The sequence below is a fragment of the Macaca thibetana genome, chromosome 1 (genome assembly GCF_024542745.1).
Source record: "Macaca thibetana thibetana isolate TM-01 chromosome 1, ASM2454274v1, whole genome shotgun sequence".
NCBI classification, from domain to species: domain Eukaryota; kingdom Metazoa; phylum Chordata; class Mammalia; order Primates; family Cercopithecidae; genus Macaca; species Macaca thibetana.
In genome coordinates this window covers 120,542,601-120,563,751 of record NC_065578.1, presented here as the reverse complement: position 1 = coordinate 120,563,751, position 21,151 = coordinate 120,542,601, and the positions used below count along the sequence as shown (strand labels likewise).

The following is a 21,151-nucleotide window of genomic DNA, read 5'->3' as shown; positions in this document are numbered from 1 at the left end:
TTTGTTCTGTGTCTAAAACATGCAATATTCAAAATTGACTTTTATTATTAACTGTTGAGTAACTTACAAATGTTGTTAGAGCAGAGCAGGGCAGAACAGTGTCATGGATAATCTTCCAAAGGAGATAATACAAAAGTCATTTCCATTTAGCTGTGTAAAAACAGTTTATTTCTCTCCTTCAGTTTTCCATTGGCTAACATACTTAGTTTGTTTCTGCTAAGCTGATTTCACTACTGCAAGGAAATACATACCAAGGACATATTATTTGGCATGGTGAAACCACCTTGGGGTCAGAAAACTGAATACTACACAAGTCAAGGTTTAATGTATCACACCTTGAAGGGCCTTGCTTCAGTGTCCTATGGTAAGGAATTGAGGGGTGGAGGGAGAAAGGTAGGGATAACCAAAAAGGATGTACTCAGACAGTAAAGATTTCAGAGGGGTGAGCAAGAAGTTGCAGTAAAATCGTACCTTTTTTTTTCCTTCCTGTAAACTGTCTTCGGTTTATGAGCCAAAGAATGAGTTTATAAGGGGCAGAGCAAAGAATGGGGGAGTAGTGAATTTGTTGTACTTAAGTGGGCTGTCAACTTCATAATATAAAAATGAACTTTTCAACAAATAGAGCTGCTCACTCAGAAAGGGTGGCCTATGTAACTTGGGGTTCTCCATCATTGGCCGTGTTTAAGCCTAAGTGGCATATCTTGATAGAAATGGATTACAGTAAACAGTATTCCTGTATCCTTCATTCCGCAAATGCAAAAGCCTGCTCTGTACAAGGTACATGCAGAATATGAAAAGGTATCAAATCTGGATCTGCTCTCTGCCAGCTGTCAAAGCATTGCTTCTCACACACGTTAATGTGATCTTGTTAAAATGCAGATTCTGAACCCTGGGGATGGGGCCTGATTCTACATTTCTAACAGGCTCCCAGGTGATGCCAACGCTGCTGGTCTGTGTAACACAGATAAACGTTTCTAGTAGAGAAGGCGACATGCAAATACTTCTAATACAAAGGTAAGTACCTTAGGGATTCTACTAATTTTCATAAAAAACCTGGATCCCTCCCAACCCTACGACTGTCTTTGCCTTTTTTATACCTTTAGGGTTCCTTCTGATGTTTTCGTTGTCGCCATCTTCCTTGAATTTTATTTCTTCTGAGGTTTCCCACTGCGTATGCTGTTTCTTAGACTAGGAAAGCCTTTTCGTTATTCTCCTAAGACTAACATTTTACTAATTTGTCAAGGTCTAGCTCCTAAATACGCCATCTTGAATTTTCCCTGCGACCCCAGTCGGGCTGACAGCTCCTTCCTTGTCGCTCCCTATTGAGCAGGTTTTTCTTGTGGGGGGGGGAGGCGGGGAGGCGGAGGGACGGAGTGTCGCTCGGTCGCCAGGCTGGAGTGCAGTGGCGCGATCTCGGCTCACTGCAACCTCCACCTCCCGGGTTCAAGCGATTCCCCTGCCTCATCCTCCCCAGTAGCTGAGACTTCCGGCGCGCGCCACCACGCCCAGCTAATTTTTGTATTTTTAGTAGAGACCAGGTTTCAACTTGTTGGCCAGGATGGTCTTGATCTCCTGATCTCGTGATCCGCTCGCCTAGGCCTCCCAAAGTGCCGGGATTACAGGCGTGAGCCACCGCGCCCGGCCAGAACAGTTTTAACCTCCAGCAATGGCCATTGCTTCCTTCTGCCTGCAGTTGGAAGTCAGTTTCAGTTTTCTTATTCCCTGTAAGGAACCCCCCTCTCCCGTCGCCTAACACACAGATGCTGCCCAGAAAACGTGCTGGCGCACCTGAGGCGGGGTAGAAAGCCGCGTCGCTTCTCCCGGCACCGAGCGCCGGAGCCCAGGGAGGCGGCCTCCGAGTGTCCTGTGGGAACGTCCCTTCCGCCGGGTAGTCTCAGAGGCCCAGCGCTCCAATGATCCCGGGTGCAGTCTCCCCAGGCGGCACAAGCCCTGCCTGGCGCCCCCTCCTGGCGCTGGAGGCTGCGTGCGACTGCCCACCATCGAGGCGGCGGCGGCTAGAGAGGCCGGCGGGCCCGGGACGCCGAGGCTGCAGGCCGCAGGGAACGCGCACGGGGCCGACTCCGCGCCGCCGGCCTTGTAGCCATTTTAGGAGGAATCGCTGATCGCCAGCGAGGGGTGCGGCTTCAATTTCAATAACTTTATTGGTGGCCTGATCTGCAGAACAGTCATCACTTCAGTGGTCCCTGGAGGAGGGAGCGCATCGCCCGAGGTGACTGGCGTGGGGGCGCCCCTGGCAGTGAGCGCGGGGACGCGGGGGAGTCCCGATAGCGGGTTTCCTGACTAGGGGCAGCGAGGGCACCGGGGTATTTGCAGGCATTCCCGCAGGCCAGGAGGGAGAAGGCTCCGGGGCTTGGCTTCCCTGGGGCGGGGAAATCCCTTGCCCTGTCCCAAGGCGTATGGGCGGGGCCGGGGGGCGCCCCTGACGCGGCTACTGAGGTGTTCCCAGCCCGGTGTGGTTCTCCGCGGTAGGTGGTCCCCGACGAGCTGCAGCCATGGGAAACACCACCAGCGACCGGGTGTCCGGGGAGCGCCACGGTGCCAAGGCTGCACGCTCCGAGGGCGCAGGCGGTCATGCCCCGGGGAAGGAGCACAAGATCATGGTGGGCAGTACGGACGACCCCAGCGTGTTCAGCCTCCCCGACTCCAAGGTAAGCGTCCCACGCCCGCAGTTGGTGGCAGTACTGCAGCGGGTTGATTTCCGGGCTCCTCTTCCCTTTCTTGGTTCTTTTCTGCCGCGCCGAACCGGGCTATGGTTTTTTGAATTAAAAGGATTTTTCGGGGACAGAGGTGTTGGATGGTAATCCCTCTTGCAGTGCCGCCTCAAAATAGGATAAAGAGGCGGAGTTCTTGTTTTCCTGGTGTTCTGACTAATCTGTTGGCCACATTTTTAGGATGGGGACAATAGACATCCCCGATCCTTGGTTCTTCCTAACATGCACGAGTGGCTCTCCTCTATAGCGTTGCTGAATTTGTAGTTTGTTAGCCCTGGTGGACAACTTCAGAGGGTAGGTTGCACGAGTTGCTGACCATAGGTGGTAGTTTCTCACCTTTGCCCTGAGGTGGCTACATGAAATTCTTTTTCTGAAAATTTCTATGTATCAGTATCATTTTTGCCCTTCTAGCAGCTCTGCACTTGTGATCTTCTTCCCTTTTGGCACGGCTGTAAGCAGCAACTACTTGCTTATTGAATACTTTCCCCTAGTCTTGGGGATCAATTAAGGACATCATTTGGTTGACTGCTTAATTTTTGTCCCATACTTTATAGTTGTGGTGGCTGAGGCTGTGCCTCTTTCACGCCCCGCTGCTGCTCCGCAGGTGGAAGAGCCAATGATTCCACGACTTGTTTACTCTCCAGTAGTACTTCAAAATGTTGTGTGGCTAAAAAGCGACAATCCATAGCTGCCTTGAAGACCTTGCTCTCAATTCCAAGGACTTTCAGGAAGAGCCAACTTGTTTTTTCACTCTGTAAGAAAGGACAGATGGAGCTGATAGCAGCGATTACCATTCTAATGTTTCTAATCGCTTTTAGAGCTGTCAGCATGAAATACATGTAGTTTCTCCAGGTAGACTGACTGGATGAGATAGAAAAATGGAGGGCTTGAGGAGATTGGGGTGTGTTTGATGTTTCCTATCATTTCGTCACTTCCCAGGGAACTGGGGCTTTAGAGAGTGAATAGAGTATTATTTGTCATATTGGTAGCACGTGGAATTTGGATTCCATGATTTATTTCCTTGGATCTCAATTGATAACATCGTCACAGCCGGGCGCGGTGGATCACGCCTGTAATCCCAGCACTTTGGGAGGCCGAGGCCGTTGGATCATTTGAGGTCAGGAGTTCGAGACCACCTGACCAACATGGTGAAACCCCGTCTCTACTAAAAATACAAAAAAATTAGCTGGGCGTGGTGGTGCATGCCTGTAGTCCCAGCTACTCGGGAGGCTGAGGCAGGAGAATCGCTTGAACCTGGGAGGTGGTGGCTGCAGTGAGTGGAGATCCAGTCACTGCACTCCAGCCTGGGCCACAGAGTGAGACTGTCTCAAAAGAAAAAAAAAAAAAAAAAAAAAAAAAAACCATAATCACAGAGAAGTGAGAGTGATTAAAAGGAGCACTTATTGGTGTTTATTCTCCATTCTTATTTGGGCTATCTACAAGCCATCTGAATTTACTTATTCAAAGCTTTTGAAAGATGATCTGCCTCATTATATTTTTACCCTTTTCCTACGCTGATGACTCAGGATTTAAATACAGTGTATTTGTTGAACTGTGACTGCAGTAATTGGTGTCCTGATTAAAAGCCAGGTTGCTCTGTCTGAACTGGGGCCTATTTTGTATTATTCTTATCTCTCACATCAGTCTTGGCATTTGTGAATTAAGAAAATTATTCATATAATTTTCAGATTGTCTGAAAATTAGTTCAGATAATTCCTAAGGTCTCATTTAAATCTAATATTTTATAGTTCTCAATCTACCCTCTTTACTTCTAACCTCAACATTTTACTTAAACATCAAACTGTAGTTCTAATTGTTGTTTTGCCTCGTTTCTTGGTAGTTTTGCTGAGTAACTTGGAGTAAATAATCTTTCTGCTCGTCAGCCGCATTCATTCCTACTACAGAAATGTCATGTCATAAGTGGAAGGGCTTTCCTCCAAGGCTAGGCATATTAATAGTTTGTAGCTTTCAAATTCTAAACTGAAAATCCTGTCATAAAAGTAACTGATAGAAACAGTGGTAGGGGGGCCTACTTTGCTTGAATGCCTGCCTTTTTCAGTGGACTAGCTCAGTGGTTCTCAATCCTGTTTGCACATTAGAATCACCTCAGATTTCTTTACATACTTTTTGGAAAATTTTAAACATTGTCAAAGTAGGGGGAAACAATATAATGACATCTATATACGTGCCACCCAGTTTGAACAATGATCAGATCTTGAATGAACATATAACATCTATACCCCAGTCCACTATTCCCCCACTAGTTATTTTGAAGCAGATTCCCAGACGTTATATCAAATATTATTTTATCTGTAACATTTTAGGATGTACCTCTAAAGATGAGGGTTGTTTATTTTAACATAATCACGGTATATCTGGGAAGCTTTTTTTCTTTATTTTAACGTAATCCCAGTATTATCTAGAAAGCTTTTTAAAAATAGATTCCCAGATCTCATATCAGAATCTGAGGGTTATTCTTAGGCATATGTCAAATTCTTGATTCTAACGCAGCCAGTTAGGCAAGGGTGCATCGTTCTGATAATATGTAGTTTTCTCTGAAGTCAATTCCTTATGTGAAAGTCCTTTCAATTCTCTTTCTCTATTTACTTTGGATTATCCTGCTGCTGATGTCTTATACTGTGGTTTTGAGGAATATCAAGAGAATGTATGGAGGGGAAACTATGTCAACCATTTTGAAAAGAAAGCCCAAATGAATAAGCTAGTCCTTTAAAAAAAAGAAAAAGAAAAAGAAAACCCCACATTATTCTATTTAGTAATACTTAGGCTTAATACTATACAGTCTTCTTCACCAAAGTCACTTAAACCAGTCTAAAACAGGGGTCAGCAATCTTTCTGTAAAGGGCCAGATAGTAAACAGTTTAGACTTTGTAGACCATACAGTCTCTGCTATAGCTACACAATTCTGCCACTCTAGCATGTAAGCAACTATAGACAATATAGGTAAGCAAGGCAGGTATTTTGGTTTATACCTCTAGTCTCAGCTTCTCTGGAAACTGAGGTGGGAAGATGGCTTGAGCCCAGGAGTTCAAGGCTGCAGTGAGCTATGATCACACCACTCACTGCATTCCAGCCTGGGTGATAGAGCAAGGTCCTTTCTCAGTCAATCAGTAAATAAAATAATAGGTAAACAAACGGGCAGAGCTATTTTCAAATAAAACTTGATAAAAGCATCTAGCTCACTGGCTGGCTGCCAACTCTTGGTCCAAAGGATAGTAATGAAAAGAAACTGGAGTTACTGTTTTTACAATCCCACAAACCTCATTTAATAAGAGAGCTACTTTTGACAAAGGAAATTGTTTTTTTGATCTCTTGCTCCTTGAGGTTCTAGAATTTTTATTCCTACACCTGAAATAATTAGTGTAAACCTGGGATAGGGGAGTAAGTAAGATTTCATAGCCACTTCTCAAGTTTTAAGAAATCAGTGATCTGGTTTTTGAATTTTTAATGTTTCTTCTTTTTGTAACTTGTTAGCTGAAATAGAGTTTATGAATTACTTATAAACTAGAATTTTGATATCTCTAACTTCCATTACAACTGGTAATTGAGAACTATTCATATTTGCCTATAAAAGTATATGGCTGACTTAATTATTTTTTACAGAACCATACTTTGTTTTCATTTTTTTTCTCTCTCTTAAAAAAGACTCGGCCGGGCGCAGTGGCTCAAGCCTGTAATCCCAGCACTTTGGGAGGCCGAGGCGGGTGGATCATGAGGTCAGGAGATCGAGACTATCCTGGCTAACATGGTGAAACCCCGTCTCTACTAAAAATACAAAAAACTAGCCGGGCGAGGTGGCGGGCGCCTGTAGTTCCAGCTACTTGGGAGGCTGAGGCGGGAGAATGGCGTGAACCCGGGAGGCGGAGCTTGCAGTGAGCCGAGATCACGCCACTGCACTCCAGCCTGGGAGACACAGCGAGACTCCGTCTCAAAAAAAAAAAAAAAAAAAAAAGACTCAGTAACAGGCTGGGCACGGTGGCTCACACCTGTAATCTCAGCACTTAGGGAGGCCAAGGTGGGCTGGTCACGAGGTCAGGAGATCGAGACCATCCTGGCTAACACGGTGAAACCCCGTCTCTACTAAAAAATACAAAAAAATTAGCCAGGCGTGGTGGCGGGTGCCTGTAGTCCCAGCTACTCAGGAGGCTGAGGCCTGAGAATGGCGTGAACCGGGAGGTGGAGCTTGCAGTGAGCTGAGATCACGCCACTGCACTCCAGCCTGGGTGACAGAGCAAGACTCTGTCTCAAAAAATAAAAAATAAAAAAAATAAAAAATAAGAAAGACTCAGAAGCATATCATAATTGCCTGCCTATGAGTTAAACTAGTGGTAGGGAGTTAGTTTTTTTTCTTTTTTTTTTAAAGGGAGAGTCTAAGGCTGTGAAAGGGTGAGTGATATAGGTAGACTCAAAAGTTAAGCTGTGATTTAGGCAGTGCTTGAGCATAGGGCATTTGACCATTTTTGGTCCTAGATGAGTTCTTTTTCTATAATTTGTTCAAACTCTGATTTAGTTGCTAATTTTGGGGTTTATATCCTTAGCCAAAGCCTAGCACCCTTCTCTACTCTAGGAAGGAGAGTGACCTTTTTAGAATTCTTGGGTCACAGTTTATTCTAGGGATGACCTACTCCTTCTTACAGCTCCCTGGGGACAAAGAGTTTGTATCATGGCAGCAGGATTTGGAGGACTCCGTAAAGCCCACACAGCAGGCCCGGCCCACTGTTATCCGCTGGTCTGAAGGAGGCAAGGAGGTCTTCATCTCTGGGTCCTTCAACAATTGGAGCACCAAGATTCCACTGATTAAGAGGTGACAAGTATCTTGGTTGAATCTAAGGGTCCAGGAATAGAGACCTGATTTCTTTTCTCAGAAGAGAGACCCAGCTGGATTACTTTTCTCCACCTGCTAAGGACTCTCTCTAGAACATACCTCTGTGGCCACTTAGTATATCTGTGGGATTTTTTTAACCTCATAGTGAGTCAGAGGTCTTTTATCCCTTAGAATTTCATTGCCTCAGAGGGATTCATAATAGCTTTGTGACTACATTCTTTAGGACTGTGTCATACAAGTCCTGTCTCTGCTTGTGGGAAGTCTTCTGTAACTGGCTGAGTCTTGTTGCTCTGACTTCCGCACTAAAGCAAAACATATTTTGAAGTTCTAGGTAGTCATGTTATTCGTTGCTTCCAAAGCAATAATGAATGATTTAACTGGTTGTCAGAATGAGCCTTTGTATGGTAGTTCATTTTCCAGAAAAGGTTCACCAAAACAAAGTACCTTGAGGCACTTCTGTATCCTGAACCTACCTATCTCATTTGCACTGCTGAGGAACTTGTTCTACTGAAGCAAAATAGTTATACTAGGTGAACCATTTGAGGGGATTAATGTTTTTATTATTCTTTTCCAGATACTGGTTAAGAACTAACGTTGTTGGGAGGAGCTGGTAAATACATGTCCAAGATGATACAGAAAAGGAGAATGGGTTTATATGTTGTTTTTTACACCAGGGATACAAGGCTTAGGAATCTGGGAAATTATTCATATGATACTATGATTGCCATTTGTTTTTTACATTCAGTCTTCTAAAAGAAACTTGGCCTGTCTGCCTTTCTTTTTTCTTCTGTAGCCATAATGACTTTGTTGCCATCCTGGACCTCCCTGAGGGAGAGCACCAATACAAGTTCTTTGTGGATGGACAGTGGGTTCATGATCCATCAGAGGTAAGGCCTTGATCTCCAAGGGTAACCATTGACTTAGCAGTCTCATTTTAGCTGTCATTTCTGTCAAGACTGATGGGCAACTGCCCCTCTACACTGGAGGATTTCTCTCTTGATAAAATGTGGAGGTGCTGAGTACAATCATGTGTAAATTTTAGTAAAAAAGGAAGGTTGGATGGGAGAGAGAGATTTGAAAGATTCAATAATTTTTTGTATTCACTGTTTCAGCCTGTGGTTACCAGTCAGCTCGGCACTATTAACAATTTGATCCATGTCAAGAAATCTGATTTTGAGGTGTTCGATGCTTTAAAGCTAGATTCTATGGAAAGTTCTGAGACATCTTGTAGAGGTAATTTTGTAGTATTTACTCTCTCTTGCTGTGTCTTTCTTGTAATGTATGTTCCTTCCTAAAAGTTGTGTGTGTGTGTGTGTATATATATATATAGAGAGAGAGAGAGAGAGAAAGGGAGAGAAAGTGGAGGGCGGGGGGAGGCAATAGAGAGACAAAGATAATTCTCCTATAAACATTTAAGTGTTTTCTTTGCAGCAAACATACACAAACATACACACACACATTATAACCACTAATGGGCTACAGCCTATAGTTTGAAAAGCTGTTTCTAGTAATATTTCAAGTTTTCCACTGACCTTTGATGATATTACCCAGCAGAGGAGATACATGTATGTAGTTTGTTCGGTATGCCCCATCTTAATCCTGCCAGTTTGAGAGCTCAGTTAGCAGTTTCATGATTTTATGAGGCCCAAAAAGTGTGGGGGAAAAAAAAAAAAAGAAAACCAACAGCCTAGGCAATATGGCAAGACTCATCTCTACAAAAAAATTTTAAAAATTAGCCGAGTGTAATGGCACAAGTCTATGGGCCCAACAACTTGGGAGGCTGAGGCATGAGGATTACTTGAGCCCAGGAGTTGAGGCTGCTGTGAACTATGTTTGAACCTCCGCACTCCAGCCTGGGTAATAGAGTGAAATCCTGCCTCAAAAACAAGACAACCACTGCCCCCACCACCCCCCGACAATTCTGTTGTAGTAATTGAAATTTTGTAAGTTTTTGGTTTAAAAAAAAAAAAAAAAAAAAAAGTCTTTGGTAGCGGAAAAGATCTTTACACTTTTATTTCCTATAATATTACTTGATCCAAGGCCTTCATCTCTACTTACAATTGCTATAGTATCAGAGAATGTTTTGCTAACCACACTTGTAGTTACCATTTTGTGACTTTACAATAAGAGCTAAGACTATCTAAAGAATTGTGCACTGTATTCCCAGTGAGCACACTGCTATCTAATGAGTTCAAAGCCTACCTCTGCTACTAACTAGTTTTGCCATCATGAACAAATGTCTCAACCTTTTTCATTCTGAGTTTCTTCACAGTAAAACCAGGGACTTACACTTTCAGTGATTCTCAGCTGAGGAGGCACAATACCTTAAGTGGAACATATTTGAATTTCAGGGGAGAAGGGTGGCTTTGCTGTTTCTAAAGGAAATTATTGCCTGGGCACAGTGGCTCAGGCCTGTAATCCCAGCACTTTGGGAGGCCTAGGCATGTGGATCACCTGAGGTCAGGAGCTCGAGACCAATATGGCTACCATGGTGAAACCCTGTCTCTACTAAAAATACAAATTAGCCAAGCGTGGTGATACACGCCTCTAGTCCCAGCTACTCAGGAGGTTGAGGTGGAAGAATTGCTTGAACGTGGAAGAGGGAGGTTGCAGTGAGCTGAGAAGGCGCCACTATACTCCAGCCTGGATGACAGAGTGAGACTTCATCTCAAAAAAAAAGAAAAAAGCCTGGCGCGGTGGCTCACGCCTGTAATCCCAGCACTTTGGGAGGCCGAGGCGGGTGGATCACGAGGTCAGAAGATCAAGACCATCCTGGCTAACACGGTGAAACCCCGTCTCTGCTAAAAAAAAATACGAAAAATTAGCCAGGCGTGGTGGCGGGCACCTGTAGTCCCAAGCTACTCAGGAGGCTGAGGCAGGAGAATGGTGTGAACCCAGGAGGCGGAGATTGCAGTGAGCCAAGATCGCGCCCCTGCACTCCAGCCCGGGAGACAGAGCGAGACTCCATCTCAAAAAAAAAAAAAAAAAAAAAAGATTTATCAATAGTGTAGTAATCTGTTGAGGAAAATTTTGAAAATGTTGTTTTCATCATATAAACTCAGAAGGTTAAACTGGACATTATTTTTGACTGGTAGGACAATAATTTAAAAGGGTTTAAAAATGCTGAATTAGATTATGAGGATACTTATAACTAATTTTTGTATTATATGATTCTGGCTAAGTAACCAATAAATAATAGACATGTAATCATAATTATATAGAGAGAAGACTAACATACTTTTGATATTTCCCTCTTTCCCCTAATTTCCCAATCTATTGAGGTAACGCTTATAATCCATTTTTTACTAGGAATCTACAGATAATGGATTTTAGTCTGCCCTCATTTACTATCTAGTCATGTATGTAACTTTAGGCAAATAACCAATTTGTATTTTTTTTTTCTGGTGAAAAGGCAATAAGAACTATTTTGTGCATTTCCCAAGGGTATTTTGTGGATCATGTAATGAAATAACAAAGCATAATACTTTGTAAAGTTTCAAGTTCCATATGTTTTAAAGATAGTATTTAATATCAGAGTATTTTACTTTTTTTCCTTTTGCCTTATATGTATTTTTTGGTCTTTAATTGACACATAACAATTGTACATATTTGTGAGATACAATGTGATGTTTCAATACATTTCATATGTGTAATGATCAAGTCAGGACAATTAGCATATTCATTATCTCAAACATTTGTCATTTCTTTGTGGTGATAACATTCAAAATCCTTTCTTCTAGCTATTTTATTTTGTTACATTATTGTTACCTATATTCACTCTACTGTGCAATAGAACACTGGAACTTAGTTCTTACAATGAATTTGGTGGCTCACACCTGTAATCCTAGCACTTTGGGAGGCTGAAGTGGGAGGATCACTTGAGCCCAGGAGTTTGAGACCAGCCTGGGCAACATAGTGAGACTCTGTCTCTACAAAAAAATCAAAAAATTAGCTGGGCATGGTGGCATGTGCCTTTAGTACCAACTACTCTGAAGGCTGAGGTAGGAGGATTGCTTGAGCCCAGGAGGTCAAGGCTGTAGTGAGCCGTGATCAAGCCATTGCACTCCAGCCTAGGTGACAGGGCAAGACCCTGTCTCAAAAAAGAAACAATAACATTTAAATAAAAGATATTATCATAATATATTTCTCTTCATTTTAGTATATTTCATTCTATTCTTGTCTGCATACTTTTTTCATTTTTTTTGGAGATGTAATTTATACATCATAAAATTAACTCTTAAATTGTACAACTCAGTAATTTTTAGTATACTCAGAGTTGTGTGATTATCACAATTATCTAATTCCAGAGTATTTTTATCACCTGCAGAATAAACCCTGTACCCATGAGCAGTCACATCCCATTCCCTCCTCCCCTCCGCCTCTGGCAACCACAAATCTTGCTGTCTTAAGGATTTGCCTCTTCTGGACATTTCATATCAGTGGAATCCTACAAATTGTGGTCTTTTGTGACTTGCTTCTTAGCATCATGTTTTCAGGATTCATCCATCTTGTAACCATGTATCAGTACTTTGCTCCTTTTTATGGCTGAATAAGAGCCCATTGTATGGACATACTGTTTGTTTATCTTTTCATTAGTTGATAGACATCTTGATTGTTTCCACTTTTTGGCTATTATAAATAATGCTATTATGAACATACAAGTTTTTGTGTAGACGTATGTTTTCATTTCTTTTGGGTATATACCCAGTGTATAATTGCTGGGTCATGTAGTAACTTTATGTTTAACTATCTGAGGAACTGCCAAACTGTTTTCCAAAGTGGCGGGACTACTTTACATTCCCTCTAGCAGTGGGAATAGTGTGAGCGTTCCAATTTCTTCATTCCTTTATTGACACTTGTTGCTGTCTATCTGTTTGATTTTAGCTGTCCTAGTGAGTATGAAATGGTAGCTTATTATGGTTTTGATTTGCATTTCCCTAATGACAGTTACATACATTTTGTCCTTATTGTTGTAATCATTATTGTATTGGTAGTCTTAGGGGTTTATAAACTTGTTGTTTGGCCGGAAAAAAAAATCTAATCTTTTCCCATTGTTTGAAAGTTACAAGACATCTTCACATCCATTATCTAATTTGATTTCCTCAAAAACATCATGAAATAGGGCAAAGATTATTTTTATTTTATGAAGAAACTGACCATTATGGAGGGATTCTTCCAAGGTCCTACAACTGATAAATGTAATAGCTCTTCCTTGAGCCTGGGTCTTTGAGTCTTTATCTCTTTGTCTCCCAAATCATGTTGCCATGTTGAGGAGCTTCATGGTTTATGTCCAGGGGACTCGGATTTTTTCTCTGGTTACCTTACAGCTGTAGATCCCACAGGTCACAAGTTTGTGATCCAGGACTTCTACTATATTTAATGTTAGCTGCCATGTATTGATAACTTTTTCCATGCATTCTTGCTAATTCTCCAACTCTTTCTCATATTTGTATAAATATCTTTCAGACCTTTCCAGCTCACCCCCAGGGCCTTATGGTCAAGAAATGTATGTGTTTCGATCTGAGGAAAGATTCAAATCCCCACCCATCCTTCCTCCTCATCTACTTCAAGTTATTCTTAACAAAGACACTAATATTTCTGTGAGTATCCTCAGTATTACTGGGGCATCTGGGAGTGTCTAGGACCATTTGGACCAAAGTTCAGTGATCCTGGAGGTTAGGATGATTACAGAGGTGTGTTGAGATTACAAGTCATACACATATCAGTAACATTACAGATTGCCTTTTTCCAGTGCTGAGTCACAGCTGCTTCAGCCATTCATATAAAAAATCGTAGTTGTCTCCTCATCGTAATAAAATCAGGATCAGAGCTATGGACTTCTGTTTGAGCACAGCATGAAGTAGTAGTTATCATTTGGGGATGTACAAAAGAATTATAAAAGTTTTTTTGTATATAATTTATGTCTGTATTCAATCTACTTGATTCCTACTATGATTATTTTTACCTTGTAACACAACTCTTCCTTGTGTGTTGTGGGCAAGATTTTTGTTCTAACTCTCTTAAGGAAGATTAGTAGATGCTGAGGCGTAAGATTTCTGCCCTGGACTGATAATTTTTCTAATTTTCTGTAATAGGATTTTATTATTGATACATACTGGAGTGGGTACATTATTGAAAAGAGAGAGCGCATTCTAGTTTAAATTTCTCAAAGAGCTCTGAGGAAGAGTAAGCTGTTTGGTTTGTCTGTGCCTTAATTTCATTTAGTAATTTTTTTTTCTCTCTCTCTTAGTGTGACCCAGCCTTACTCCCTGAGCCCAACCATGTTATGCTGAACCATCTCTATGCATTGTCCATTAAGGTGAGTGGTGGCCCTGGCTCTTCACAGAGCTCCCTGGAATGAGAGGTCAAGGGTAACATATGTTCTCAGTGGTTACTTTCTCTGCTATTTCATTGAAGCTGAAACTGGCAGTAATGATCAAATTATAGAAGAACTCTCTTTTTTTAACTAATAGGTTGTTTGTTTTAAAATCTCAGTCTCTGTGTTCTGGCTGGCTGAATTGCCCTCTGATAGGACTTTTTTGCTGCCCAGTTATTTTTTGGGTGGCTAGAATCTTTCCACCAGCTATTTACTTAAGTTTCAGTTCATAGCATAGGATTTATTGTGCAGAAAAAGCAGGTTTAGCTTCCAGTTCAAATTTAGCTTCCAGTTCAAAGAATGCTTTAATGTGATATTAAGGCTTTCACTTTTTTGAAGGTGGAATTGAGCTACTTTCAGGTGCCTCATTCATATATACTCAGGTGCTTGCATCTCTCCTATACACGAGTTAAAGGAGAGATGTGACCAGATTTGCCCGTCTCTTCAACTCCAGAGTCCTCCTTGGTTTTTCTGCTGCTTTAGAGTCTGGGTTGAAAATAGCCATTCTGTTCTGTCTTGTTGTGTCTTTGTGGTTTGGCTATTGGAATAAAGTTATATAGCTCTGTGATTATCAAACCAGGCTGATTATCATCAGAGTCTCCTGGGGGAGATTGTAAAAATACAGATTCAGCAGCTCCATTCCTAGAGATTCTGAATAAGTGCATCTAGGATGGGCCCTATAGTTTTTTTAAGCTGCTTTTACTTGGCTATATAGCTGGATTCGGGAAATCACTGATACAGCTAACAAATTATGTGGTACAATATAACACTTAAAAATATATTATTTAATTTAATTTTTATAATAACCTTGTAAGTATTATTTTTAACCCCTGTTTTATAGATAAAGAAACTAAGGCTCAGAGAAGGTCAAATTGCCAGTAAGTACCAGAGACAGGACTGCTGAGGTCCAATCCGCCTATGCTAACTTCATATTCTTTCCTATATTATCATTATGCCAGGTCTTTCCAAGTAGGTTTTTCTCACCTATTCCTCATTTCCACAAAACCTGTGGAAGTGTAAAAGTGAATTTTTTACCTGCCTTCTGTCGTATTTAGGCTTTGTGTCAACTCTGGAGTGTTAACGCGAGAAGCATTCATGGTAGATAATACAGTATGGGGGAAAGTAGAAGGATACACTTGTTCTTAAAGGGATTTGCTTAGGTTCTTTGGGATCTGATGGATTTTGCCTCCTGTAACTGCTTGTTGGGTGTCATTTAATTTACCTAGGCTTGCCATCTCCTCCTGTGGTACATCTGTAGTCTGCAGCACAGCCTGGGAAATGGTGCCTCTTGCTCTCTTCTTACTGGTTCTGACTCAGGTGAAGGTGTTGGTTATTGTGGCTCAGCTTGGTTCAGACCCATTCCTGATTCTCTCAGATTGTTTAGGCGGTTTGGAATTGATCCATTGGATTGGGTGTCTTTCTGAAGAGGATTTTGGCATGTATTTTGTTCGAGGATGGAGAGGGATTCCTAGGTTCCCTCTAAATCAGAGAGATCTTTTTGAATTCATCCCTGGCATTAAATGGAACTTAGACCTGCTTTGGGACTTGGAGATAGTTTTTCAGAAGGATTGTTTCTTTTTTTCTCATTGTCTTTAAGACTTTCTTCTGGAAATGGATGCCAGAATATTTCTTTCTTTTTTTTTTTTCCTTGCTAGTTTTAGGCCCAATATTAGAATTTAAAGTAGAGAAGGGAGCAGGGTAGGAGACTAATATTTCTTCAGCGCTTTTATGTGTCAGAAACTATGTCAGATATTCTCATGTAATCATCAATGCCACCTTAATGGTAGGTGTTATCTTTTGTAATGATGAGATAAAAAGACTTGGACACACTAAGTAGATTACCCAAGGCCACAAGTAGAATGATGACAGGAGTCAGAATTGGAACTAAAACTTATCTGACCTCCTTCTCTTACATCAAACTATCTCTGTTAAAAGTGAGTGACTGAAGGACTGATGGCTGGGAAGAGCTACCTACTGTCTGAACTAATGAATTAGCTGCGTATGTTTCTTTTCCTTGCAGGATAGTGTGATGGTCCTTAGCGCAACCCATCGCTACAAGAAGAAGTATGTTACTACTCTGCTATACAAGCCCATCTGAAGGAATCCCTTCTTGCCTCCAAGGATTCAAGAGAAGCATCTCCCTTGCCTTTCTGGACTGAACCAGTCTTACCTGAGACTGGAAGGCTGATTTGCTTTGAGGCCGATATGTGTGTTTCAGAGCCTCTGAGTAGGACGCTCTGCTTTTGCATTTGATTGCAGATGAGAGCTTTATGAGTTCACGGAATTTATTTTAAGAAAAAAATATATACATATGAGAAGAAGGTAAATGAAAGCCTCCTAGCCCCAGCTAGAAGTATTATTTCTGCCTATGGGTTTTCACCAAGACCTGTTTGGGGGCGCTGCAGGAATAACTATATAGGAAGCTTTTTTCCTAAAATGAAAGAACAGCAAACTCTTAGGATCCTTGTTGGGCAGAGATTCTATCACTGCTACCTTGGCTCTCCAAGGAATGGGCTTGTGCTAGACTGCTGCCCTACTTAACAGCTGCCTAATTGCAAGGGCAGCTTTTCTTGCATGGGTTCTCTATATTCCCAGAGTATGTGGCACAATGTGTGTTGTTTATATGATACCAGATGCCCCACAAGAACCCTTTTTCCTCTCATTTCACGTTCTTCCTTTAGTAGCCTCCTTCAGATCCCATACCTGACCCCTCTCTAACACAAAACTCACTGGGTAAGTGACTGAAAAGTTTTGTGGCACCTGATCCACCCCAGACACTAGGGCTGTCAGAAGGTCCCTTTTTAGCCCAGCACAGGCGCAGGCCACTTTGACGTGTTTGTTTTAACTTCTAAAGGAAATATGTCTCCTTATTATAAGAAAAGCAGAATGCAGAACTTCTACTTTTTTGTTTTAGTTTGGTGCCACGGCTCAGGCTGTATTGGCAAATTCCCGAAAGTTTTCACACTTTGCCTGGCCCTGCTTCTGTCTTTTCTCTCTCAGCAAACAGTTCTGAAGGTAGGAGTGGAACCGGGGAGTACTTTTGTGTCTTTCATCCTTGAAAGATTTTTATGTGCCTGCATTTTTTTTTTAATTAAAAAAATGCCTTTTCATTGGTCTTAAGAGACTGCGTTGGAGAATTTCAGGCTTTTGATAAATGCTTCTTCAGATTTTCTTCTCTAGTCTAGCCTTCCACATTCTTAGATCAATATGGCCAACCCTGTACACATCACTGCACTAAACACTGCTCTAGATAAACTGCTCAAGTTCATTTAATTCATTTGATGCACCTAAAGAGTTCCCTCATTTTAAAGATTGTTAGGCCAAGAAGCAAGAAAGTATTCCTAGTATTCCCAACCATGAAAAGTATCGTTCTTTGCACCAAGTGTTAACAAAATCATTTTGATCTCCTGCCTCTTCTTTTTAAAGGGTTTGATGATTAATTGGGGTCACTGAATTCCATTTGTGAGCTGAAAAGTATTCAATCCACTTTTGGGGTTCAGAGATAAAACATTTTTTCCCAAGTAGCTGGGGCTCTTCCATTTCACAGATAAGTCAAATAGTACTAAAGGAGGCTAAACTATTGATGAATGAGAGACTCCCTGACTGCTCAGATGAGCCTAGCCACACGGAAAGGGCACCTACAGGTCAGTTTAGCTACCTCCTGTCTTTTCCATGCAAAGCTGACAACGCAGTTGTCTTCGGACTTGTAGACCTCTTGGATTCCAGGTGTGATGGAGTAAAGTATGGGATTGTTGTTTTGCTGGGGTGCAAATAACTAAATGCTTTGGTGGTTAATTGCTAAGAAATACTACTTTAACCATCCAAGGCCACCTTCTGCAGCAAAAGGCTTTTGTGGAGAACCTTTTATGTTCCCAACCACTTTTTGAATGGTGTGCCATTTAAAAATCCAGGCCAGATCCTATTATAACCAACTCTCAGGATTTACAGTCTTCAGTTGTACTAGAATTTTGTTTTTATCCAATACCCATTAAATAAGTGGGCCACTTAGGAGGATTCAAAATCTTGGTTGTTACATGAAGTTTGTTATATTCATATTTCTTGTCAACAGTATTGAAACGTAATATCTATGTGTTCGTGTATGACAATTTTTACTCCACACAGTAGAGTGGGGCAGGAAAAGAGATCTCTTCAATTTCTCTCAGGCCTGAGGCTTTTGTGAAATGGGTCTGCCCCCAGTGACAGTAGGTTTTTTTATATATTTTTTTGAGACGGAGTCTCGCTCTGTCACCCAGGCTTGAGTGCAGTGGCGCGATCTCGGCTCACTGCAAGCTCCACCTCCTGGGTTCACGCCATTCTCCTGCCTCAGCCTCCCAAGTAGCTGGGACTACAGGTGCCCGCCACCACGCCCAGCTAATTTTTTGTATTTTTAGTAGAGACGGGGTTTCACCATGTTAGCCAGGATGGTCTCGATCTCTTGACCTTATGATCCACCCAGCTCGGCCTCCCGACAGTAAATTTTGATGCTAGTGACTTTCAGATCTTTCTATCTGGAAATGTGCAGAGAGTGTCAGTTTCCCAAGTTCTGAGGTAACTCTCAGCCAGATGTGAAATGGGAGCCCACCAGCTGGTATAGAAGGGAATGGGTAGGAGGCACTGGTTGCTGACTCATTCAGCACTGGGTGCTGTCCCTTTTCTATACTGCTAATACATCCCATGGTTTTGAGAAGACTTATCTCAGTCTATTTGGAAGAGAGGAAGGAAGAGAAGGAAGTAACCCAAAGTACTACTCATTTGTCCTTGTGTGTTGATTAGTTAAAGGGATAATTAATTTTATGCTGAGGAGAGTTTGACAGATTTTGAAAACGAGTAAAGGCAAAAAAATTTTTTAGCCTTTATTTTGCCTGTTGGAATTTTACAGAGTCAAAGTAGGCAAAGTAAGAAAATAGCTCCTCATGAGGGCTGACCCTTAAAGAACTGCAACATAGTTTTGGAATTGTGGGGAAGAGAAGAGTGACTGAGCTGAGGAGTAATAATAGGAGAATAAAGTCTTGAGTAACTTAGAACTGAAAATGTCCTCTTTTAAAAAGAAATTAAATCAGACACCACATGGTGGTGTCCTTGGATCTCACTGTACAGAATTAGCAGTGTATAACCATCTTCCCTTTGCATCGTGTTCCAATTCTCTCCTCTTTCCTTTCCACTCTGCTTTAAGCTCATTTGTCAGGCAGACTTTCCCAGAGTGTCAGACATTACGTAAAACACATACGTTAGCCATGCTGCTGGTATGGAAAAATTCCACACCATGATTGTTAGCCTCCTTTAAGCTTGAAATGGAATGGGATTTAACCATTCTAGGCAACACCCCTGAAGGGCATACCTAACCTCAATAATGTTGGCTTTTTAAACGTAGGCTTGTATGGTGGAGAAACTTTGTAAAAGAAGAATCCAGGAGAAGTTTGTGAGGATCCTACAAACCCAGGCCCACTTACTTTTCTCCAATTCTTTCTAGTCTCTTGTAGATCTAATGGGTCTGGAATAAAAACTTTGAAAAGAATTAATATTCCATGTATGCTGCTGAAATGAAGTTAAGTTTGGAAAGAAGTGATACCTCTAGACTGGGTTTATATTAATCTGTGATATAAATGAAGAAGACATAGTAATAGAACTCCCTGCTTTTAATTGGGGAAATAGGGCTTTAATCATTTTGACCTCAACTAAAAATGATATGCAATAGTCTATGTTTGTGTGTGTTTGAAATACATTCTGTTCTCAGAGATTTCTACATTCTCACGTTCTAGTGATTTGGGGCGTGGGCTTACTAGCAGATGTACAGTGTATTCCTGCATAATTCTGATTCACCCTTAAAGCCCAGTTCTTGCTGTCTTCTACCAGGGGTTGCTGACTCCAGTTACCCATGGAATGCAGGACCTGGGAGTGGTAGCAATTAGGGTCTTTCAAAACTCTTTGGATCTTAGCATTTGTCTCTCCTTAAGTGCCAGTCACAATTGGATATGGAAGGACTGTGATTTCTGCAATGAACCCAAACTTTTAGAGTAAAAAGCCAAATCTTTTTTAAATTCTATGAAAGAAGGGAAAAAAGAGAAAAAACTCAAGTTTATTACTTGCAGTAACTACATTACAGAAATTACATAACACATGGCAATTCTTAGCAATGGAATCCCTCTAGGATTCTAGTTTGGGCTTTGTCTGGATTTGCTTTTCTCAATTGTGCTTTGAAGTGAATAAGCTTTGTTATAAATTACTTTTTTATTAGTTCCAATATTAGTTGGAGTTAACTTGAATTGTATGTAGCACAGCACTTTTGCAGTGAGATTGGTGTGAAATACTAAACACTATGGATTTTGTAGGTGTCAGGTTAAATCGTCAAGGGATACCTACATTAAGTAATATATTAGGTATTGATGATCTTACTTCTTTTCTGTTCCCCTCTACAAAACACTTACCTAACCCAGCTTTTGTTTTAGGACAGCCAAAGCTCACTGTGGTGGGTTAGTCCTAATCGCTACACAGGTTTCATATATGAGACTTGTTTGAATTTTGGTAAATTGGAGCATGTTTGTTGGCATTACACAGCAGCGTTTCAAATGAGTGCAGCTCTGTATCTGTCCGAAAGGAGAGAGAAGACTAATTTGAAGGGAATTCAATATGTGAGTCCTCTTTTTAATGGTGCTTTTTGTAACCTTTAATGCTGAGGTACAGAGCTGCTTTTCAATATTTCATAAAGGAGTGGCAGACAAGAGTGGATTTTAAAGCTGTTCTTCAAACGTAATTTGTCACTGGACTCTGACACACCTGGAAATTATATGATATGACACATACAGAAATGTGGGTTTTTTCCATAAAACTTTAATAAAAGTATTATACAGCAATAATATTTGAGTTATTGATTGATGACTGATTATATTATCAAGGTCTGTTTGCCTTGGTGTCCAAGGGCCTAAAAAATGTAAACTGCAAGACAATACATTTGAAAGAGAGGAGTCATGGAGTAGGGGACACGAAGTCCTTCTACCTATCACTTTTTCTCCTTTTTGTTTCAGGCTATGCCAACATTAACTACAGGAACGCAGACTTCGTGATTTGTTTTTCAGCATTTTCTCTGCTGGCTGTACATTTAGCTATCATCCTGTACTGGATTAGCTGAGCTCTGATCAGACCAATGATTCTCATCCCTGCCTGCACATTCATAACACCTATGGAGACTCTATAAACATTGAT

At 41.4% G+C, this 21,151-nt stretch overlaps 1 protein-coding gene across 1 annotated transcript; it reads left to right on the top strand.

Annotated features, from left to right (window-relative positions):
• The first annotated feature begins 2,111 nt into the window (after window positions 1-2,111).
• PRKAB2 (protein kinase AMP-activated non-catalytic subunit beta 2) lies at window positions 2,112-20,805 on the top strand. The gene is made up of 8 exons (XM_050751254.1): window positions 2,112-2,230; window positions 2,491-2,669; window positions 7,388-7,554; window positions 8,369-8,462; window positions 8,688-8,808; window positions 13,042-13,175; window positions 13,826-13,894; window positions 15,972-20,805. Exons 2-8 carry the CDS (start codon window positions 2,514-2,516, stop codon window positions 16,047-16,049), a joined length of 819 nt encoding a protein of 272 aa, XP_050607211.1. The 5' UTR covers window positions 2,112-2,230; window positions 2,491-2,513; the 3' UTR covers window positions 16,050-20,805.
• Window positions 20,806-21,151: the final 346 nt, after the last annotated feature.